The sequence below is a fragment of the Drosophila hydei genome, unplaced genomic scaffold, assembly GCF_003285905.1.
Source record: "Drosophila hydei strain 15085-1641.00,03,60 unplaced genomic scaffold, DhydRS2 tig00008119-arrow-pilon, whole genome shotgun sequence".
In the NCBI taxonomy this organism is placed as follows: domain Eukaryota; kingdom Metazoa; phylum Arthropoda; class Insecta; order Diptera; family Drosophilidae; genus Drosophila; species Drosophila hydei.
Genome location: NW_022045830.1, coordinates 3,258,038 through 3,265,953, shown reverse-complemented (window position 1 = coordinate 3,265,953; position 7,916 = coordinate 3,258,038). Strand labels below are relative to the sequence as shown.

General features: G+C 44.3%; 1 protein-coding gene across 1 annotated transcript; it reads left to right on the top strand.

Moving 5' to 3' along the window:
* Positions 1-2,982: 2,982 nt before the first annotated feature.
* On the top strand, positions 2,983-7,313 carry LOC111595240 (M-phase inducer phosphatase). Its single transcript, XM_023308878.2, has 2 exons — positions 2,983-3,936; positions 4,975-7,313. The coding sequence occupies exons 1-2, from the start codon at positions 3,881-3,883 to the stop codon at positions 6,518-6,520; spliced, it is 1,602 nt and encodes a 533-aa protein (XP_023164646.2). The 5' UTR covers positions 2,983-3,880; the 3' UTR covers positions 6,521-7,313.
* The last annotated feature ends 603 nt before the right edge of the window (positions 7,314-7,916 follow it).

The following is a 7,916-nucleotide window of genomic DNA, read 5'->3' as shown; positions in this document are numbered from 1 at the left end:
AAGCTATTTACTGAAATTATTTAGCCATTTGTGCCTTTTTAACGACAACACTACTCATCAGACGAATCCTGTACACACACTAGCACAGCGCTCTCACACTGACACACATATACAACGGCAGCGATTTTTGGCGCAAAAATCAAAACGCGTTTCCTCTTTGTGCACTTATTCCGAGCGCTCATGCGCTCTTCACCTACTTCTTTCTTCGGTCTGCCTGGCCAATGCACATCGGCGACTGCAAGAAATCTCTGTGACCCCCCCGCTTCGTCTTGTGTAGACACACACACGAACGCACACTCCACACTGAGCTGCCGCTCTTGTTGTTGGGCTCGTGTTAAGGAATTTTGCGCGCGCGTTATACTCGTTCCCCGTGCCTCTCCTTCTGCTCGTGTCACACACATACCACAGAACAGCAGGACTAATTGCCTGCTCTGTTATGTGCATGTCCTTCGGGCTACGCACGATCAGCTGATTGAACATATGTACAGACAGAGGCCCGAAAGGAACAGGATTGTGTATAGGAATTGAAACGGGACCGAGGGTCATTCCCCGCACACCTATCCTTTTCTAACTGTTTGTCCTGTACACGTGTGTGTGTGTGCCCACAGACGAGCATTCTTTCTGATCAGCATTTGTCTATGTTTCGTTGCTTGTTATGTACATTCTTTGATTTCCCCTACTTTTCGGGACTCACATGGCCTCGGTTCGATCCAAATTCTCTGCAAAGTTCAAATACCTTCAATGCCAAAAGCCTGTCAACACCTTTGTCAATCTCCAATTCAAATTTGCTATAGAATTTTTATTGCCAATGTGGAGCTCAACCACAATATACAGTAAAAGCTCCGATAAACGATAAGAATTGTATAATTTGGAGGGGGAAAAACAATAAGCTATCTTATTTATTAATTCTGTTTCAACCAAAAAATTAAAATATTCTAAGCAGCATGTTTTTGTTATTTCTTTTCCTTCTTTAACTTCTATTTTTTAACAAGAAGGCGTCCGTTCAAGAGAGTTTTTACCGTATATACTCTGGAATTTATTTACACACATACAGTCGCACACAAATGCTGACAATATGCTAATGTATTAAATGGTCATAACTTACCTATCCATCAAATTCTTCTATCTCCGTTTTATTGCACACTAATTGCACGTCTCCTCCCCGACTCTTTTGTATGCAAAAGCCCTAGATGGCGCGCACACAAAAACACATACCCATACGTAGCCGTACACACAATCATAGCCCAGTACACCCCGCGCACTCGTTGGCTTTCGCGCGCGCGCGTAAAAGTATCTCAAACGCTTTTTTGCACACTTTTTTAATGCCGCCGTCGACGTCAGGCGCTTAAAAAACAAAACTCCGACCAAATCTCAAACCGCACTTCTTGGAATTTCGATTTACAATTTAGTTCTTCACGTTGTTCATTCCACTTCTTTTTTGGAAGTTTATTTGCTCTTGCTGCTCCCGCTGCTATTGTTGTATTCCATTCCCATTCACGTTGTTACTGCAATTTCATAGTGTTCAACGCTTGTATTAGTGCGCCGCCTATTCTTTGCTCGTAATCAAATTCACTCACTGCATTTGAGTGTGTGTGTTTCAGCGTCTGTGTATGAGTTTTTTGCATACATTTTTGATTTCTCAGTTTGCCCTTTTTGTGTTCTGTGTTCGTCTTCATCTGTGTCGACGCACCGTGGTGTGTGATCTATGATATTCAAATGAGCATCAAGAGCGAGCAAAGGAACAAATATAATTGGTATACCAATGATATTTAAAGAAAATGCTTACATTGATTGTAAAATAATAGTATAATTCATATAAATATCATGTATATGAGAACATTTCGCCTAAAGTTTATCATTGTGTATTACTCCTGATAAATACACACCGCACACTGTGTCACACTATGAATGAGTTTTGAGCTTTTCTTGCCGCATGTTTTTTAACTTGTTCGAAACCACTTTATGATTTTTGCGTCCTTTTTAGTTTGTTGTTTATTCTTTCAAAAAGATGATCCTCTTCCTGCACAGAACAAAAGCAATTCAAGAGAATGAAACCGTAGCTCATTTAGCTTTGAGCGCATTTCGCAGCGGCCGGCAACGTCAGCTCAAATCATTTGCCTTTGCCCATATGATTCGCATGATAGTTTTATAAATGATGTCGCCCTATGGTCGCCGTCCAATTTAGTTGTTTCTTCTGTTGTACATTGCACTGTGCTGTAGATTTTGCCAGCCGAGGAATTCGCCAAGTCTTTACAAGCAGCTCTTGGCTGGCACTGCTATACCCAAGGGTGCCCCCACTGCTTCCCCTGCCTTATACGACACGACTCCCGCAGGGCTTGCATACACAAATACAAACATACATTTGTATGTGCGTACATACACGCATACATACATACTCGCATATGTAACTCGATTTTTGCTTTAACTTTGCCGCAACTGCCCACACACACATTGAGCGCTGCTCATTTAACGACATTGGCGTCTACGTCTGCAAAACACAAAAGAGCCACGCCCCGCTCCACCTCCCCCAAAGAGCACGGTGTCGATCATATGACTGGGACCTGGCACAACGACTACCTGCTGATGTACGCCTAAGGTTGGTCAAGGGGGACAACAAGGCGGGCAGGCGTCGCGGAATGCGTGGATCTCACATTATTACCTGCGAACGACACAATCGATGCCGCACAGTCGATGCCATCGTCGTCGTCGTCGCCGTCTGCGTCTTCAATTCTGCTTAAAGATTTGCACGCTGCTTGAAGACGCAGGCTGAGGAGCCCGCCGGCTCCAGGCTCTGGTCCCAGCCGTTCGGTTGCAACGTAAATCACATGTGTTTTTTCTCGCTTCGGCCTCCACACGAATCGTTGCTCGGCCCAAAATCGGGGCCCACTCGGCTGTCGGTTTGGCGCTCAGCGTCGGCGACGACGCGCTCCGCGCTATAAAAGCTCGCGCGCCAAAATTCTCGCATTCAATAGTGCTCCGGCCGCGCATTGGGTAGGGGAAATTGTTAAGAGCTACCTGTTGCACTGGCACTAGCCAGTGATCGAACGCTCGCTCCAACTACACAGATTTTCCGATGTCTTCTATCCCATTTCGCCTCATTGCCTTTTGCTATTTGGTGTTGGTATAGGGATATGGTAAATGGGAAATTGTTCAATACATATGTATGTATGCTGCTGCTGCTGCTCCCGCTCCTGTTTCTACTCTCGCTCCTGCTCTCTCTGCTGCTTCAATTCCCGATCCTGCTCCTGCCGTTATACTTGCTGCTGCTCGCACAAAAGAGCAGCGACGTCGGCAGCGGGGGTTGCATCGACGGCCGCCGCTCTTTAAAACCAGCTGCGCTCGGCTCGAGAACTACATTTGTTTTCTGTTCGTCGTCGTGTCAACATCTGCGCCTCGAGCTGCTCTCCCTCTCTCTGCCATTCGTACGGTAGTGAAGTAAATTTGTGTGTGTGTTTGTGTTAAAACGATTGGGATATAAAATATTAATACAAAACGCAGCACACAAAGAACTCACAAAGTACGTGCATCTACAAACAAATGCAACAATGTTAAAACGGACACAATAATGATACAAAACTCCAAAAATAAATATATATGCAACAATAAATGCAATATTAGTTTTTAACAAATACATTTTACAAATGCAACATCAAATTCAACGAAGGACTACAAAGTGCAAAGCCGCAACTAACGAAAACGAAACGAACTAACAAATTAACTGTAAATGTGCCAGCAAAAGAAGCGTGTGAGAATTGTGTTTTAGCAATTTTCAAAAGAATCAAATAAAGTAAAACATTCACAAGTTGGAATTCTTCAACCGAAATAGCCAAATAATCTTTACGGCATCCGCTACAAATTAATTTAAATTAAATAACACAAAATGCTGTGGGAATCAATTGCCGAAGAGAACAACTGCACCATGGATTGCAATATCAGGTAATTATCACAAAAGAATAAAACGCATAGGAAGTAGAGGAGCATAGATAATGTATTAAAATAAAAGTGCAAGTAAACTTTAACAACAAAAGAGCCGCGCTTGAACTTGAACAGTACGTACCAACAACAACAGCAACAAAGCCCACACACATACACAAAAGCAACTGTGAACAACGGCACTGAGCAGAAGCCGCCAGGCATTCGCCGTATTCGCTGCTTTGCTTTATACAGTTGAACAAAAGTAAGAGTAAAAATGTTTTTTGTTCTCATTATTTTTTGCACGCTCCACACGAGCGAACGACACGTTTTTTTTCGGCTGTGGCGCTCAGCTGTTGTTATTGTTGCTGTTGCTTTTTCATTCATTAAACCGGCTTCCGCGAAGCTTGCGCAGCTCCAATGCCAACAACAACACTGCTCGGTCAATTTGTATACACTGTTCTTGAAAAGTAAAAGAGTATATTTTGATCTTTTGGATTATACATTCCAAGTCGTAATTTCGACCTGTTTGCAGTTTTTTTAAAGTGTGAAGAGAGTATGCCGCAGTCGGCTAATAACGATCGCAATGTTCTCGCCTGTTTGTGTTATTCTACCTCTTCTCCTTCGTCTTGTTCGGGTCTCTTGCGGTTCTGCGTTGCGTGACCCAAAAAGTCGTCGAAAGTGCAGATGCATTTGACCGCTGACGCAAACAGCCCGAGCGGAACGTGCAAAAGGGAAATTCCGCTTAGAGTACCGCAAAAAAGGCAAGAGGCGGGGACGTTTTTAAGTTCTAATTCAAATTTCCTTATTTATTAAAGAGAGACAACAACAAGAAGCATGGAAATTGAGCCCAACAACCCCTCGCTGTTGCTTGTGCTTCTTCTGCTTGTTGTTGTTGTTGCCTCTACACCACCACCACCACCGCCGCCGCATATTTTTAGCTGCGGGTTTAATGACCCGCCACAGTTTAGGCATCAGAAGAACCAGCAGCAGGAAGCAAACGAAATTCAGTTGACTAATCCTCCCCCTCTCGCTCTCTCTCTCTCCCGCTCTCCCTTGCAGCAACATGAACAAAAACAACACCAGCCGCCGCGTTCGCCGTGCGCTGACCAACAACACCAACACCAACAACATGAACAATATCATGGCTATGGATGCTGAGGAGGAGCTTTCGTTCTACGACGATGACGTGCACACCTTACCGTTGTCGCCGTCGCACCGCTCGGTTAGCCCGGCGTTGCGCGGTCTGCTCTCGCCAGAGGGTTCGCCGCAGCGTTTTCAAATTGTACGCCAGCCCAAGCTGTCGCAGCAGCAACAGCCAGCTCCAGCAGCAGCTGCACGTGCAACAACAACAACATCATCAGCAGCAGCAGCGGGCAGTGCTGATACGCCTGCGCGCAGCTTTCGCATATTCAACAGCTTGTCCTCGTCGGGCTCCATGGAGTCATCCATGGATGATGAGTACATGGAACTGTTCGAAATGGAATCCTATGCTGGCATTCAACAAGCACCTCCATCCACGCTCACCTTGCCCAGCGGTCTCAACTCGCTGATCAGCGGACAGATCAAGGTGCCGCCCAAATCTCCGGAGGCCTTGACCATGATGATGCGACGTCCATCGGTGCGTCGTTGCCTCAGCATGACAGAGACGAATAGCAATCAGCTAGCATTATCACAACAACAACAACAGCAACAACAACACCAACACCAACTGCAACAGCAACAGCAACCAAAGACGTCAGAGACTGCACGGGATTGCTTCAAGCGTCCCGAACCGCCCGCATCGGCCAGCTGCTCACCCATCCAGAGCAAGCGTCACCGTTGCGTCGAGAAGGAGAACTGCCCCACAACTACAGCCGCAATTGCAACAACAGCGACGGCGACCACCCACAGCCACGCCCATCCGCCTCCGCTACGCAAATGCATGTCTCTGAACGATGCAGAGATCATGTCCGCTCTGGCGCGTTCCGAGAATCGCAATGAGCCGCAGCTAATTGGTGACTTTAGCAAGGCGTATGCCCTGCCCCTGATGGAGGGACGTCATCGGGATCTCAAATCGATCTCCAGCGAAACGGTTGCGCAACTGTTGAACGGCGAATTCGATCACCAGGTGGCCAGCTATCGCATCATCGACTGCCGCTATCCATACGAGTTCGATGGCGGGCACATACGCGGCGCCAAGAATCTCTACACCCACGAGCAGATACTCGAGGAGTTCCTGAGCGCGGCACAGACTGAGCTGCAGCAGCAGCAAAATGCCGTTGCCGGCAACAAGCGCAACATCATCATCTTCCATTGTGAGTTCTCGTCGGAGCGTGGTCCGAAAATGTCCCGTTTCCTGCGCAATCTGGATCGGGAGCGCAACACGCACGCGTATCCGGCTCTGCACTATCCGGAAATCTATTTGCTGCACAACGGCTACAAAGAGTTCTACGAGACACAGTCGGAGCTCTGCCAGCCGAGCGCCTATCGCCCGATGCTCGAGCCGGCCTACAACGAGGCCTACAGGCATTTCCGTGCCAAGTCCAAGTCCTGGAATGGCGATGGTGGCGCTGGTGGCGCTGCAACGGGTCGCTTTAAGAAGTCGCGATCGCGGCTGATGCTGTAGATTCTGCTTCTTCTTCTTCAACTTATTATTTTTCTTTGCGACACGGTGGCAACGCCCGCAAAAAACGCGTATTTGTATATAAAAGAGAGAAAGAGAGAGAGAGAGTTGGGTATTTATTTCATTTTTAAAGAAAAAACCTTTTAAGTTGACTTTGTTGATTTTGATTTGTTAATTTTAGTTAAGACTTAATTGTAAAGCTACACACGCACACACACACACATACACCCATACAATCCCCTACACACACTCATGTAAATTTTAAACTGTAACGTTCTTTTCTTCAGAATTTCTTAAGTTCGTTTTTTCTTTGATCAACTTTTGTTTAATTGTTTTTTATATATGGAAATTTTTAACATTTTAGTTCAATTAATCTAGAGCTTTAGTTTGAATTTTTATAACGTAACAAAAAATGTGCATTATAATCTAAAATGAAAATTTAATGTCATAAAAATTTAAGCGGCCCACTCATCTCCCCCCACCCCCTCACTAGTTCATAAGCAGAAAACAGGCTAAACACACACACATACAATCATCATAAATACACACATACACATTTCTATTTTAGCTATGTTAAGCATAAGAGTTGAAAGTTGAAAACTTGTGTTAGGTACAATTTACGCTTATTTGTTTATTTTACCCCTCCCCTTGCTCCGCGCCCCTGGAACACGGAATACATAAACAAACATCCCCTTATTATATAATGATTATTTTAAGCAAAGCTTATTTTTGCATCAAAAAAGGCAATATTATTGAAAAAGATATGTACATTTTAAATATAAACAAAAACCCTGAACTGAAAACTAAATGCATTTTATTAATTATTTTAAAAAGAAGCTGAATATGAAAAACATGAATTTCAAATTTTGGCGCCAGCTATCGAGTGTTGCCGGCTAGTTTTTGGCGATGTTTTGGTGTGTGTCTTTGCTAAGTCCACAATAATATGTTAAGCAGGCTTAGGCAGTTTACAGCAGAGTGCAATGTTGGTGAAACACTGTTGGCTGCGACATAATGCAAGGCAACGAGCTCTAGATGGCGTCATTTGAAACGACCGTTGAATTTAAATTGACATAAATTTGCTGAAAACTAAATAAAATTTTAAAGACCAATTCTATTAGGCACATTTTAAAGATTTCATTGGAATTAAAATTTAATATGCTATAAAATCAATTGAGCTTTATTAATTACTATTAAACCATATTCTAAAGCAAATTCTTATCAATTTAATGCAATTATATTTATATAATTAATATTGAGCAAATTAATTGCCAACAGGGATTTTAAACGCCTGCTTCGCTTTTAGCAGACAATTAGTGGACACAGTTAAAGCCACCACGGCTGCGCCCACCATTCTCTTAATTCCCTTTGACAGCAGATAACCGCAAATGCTGCAATTAGT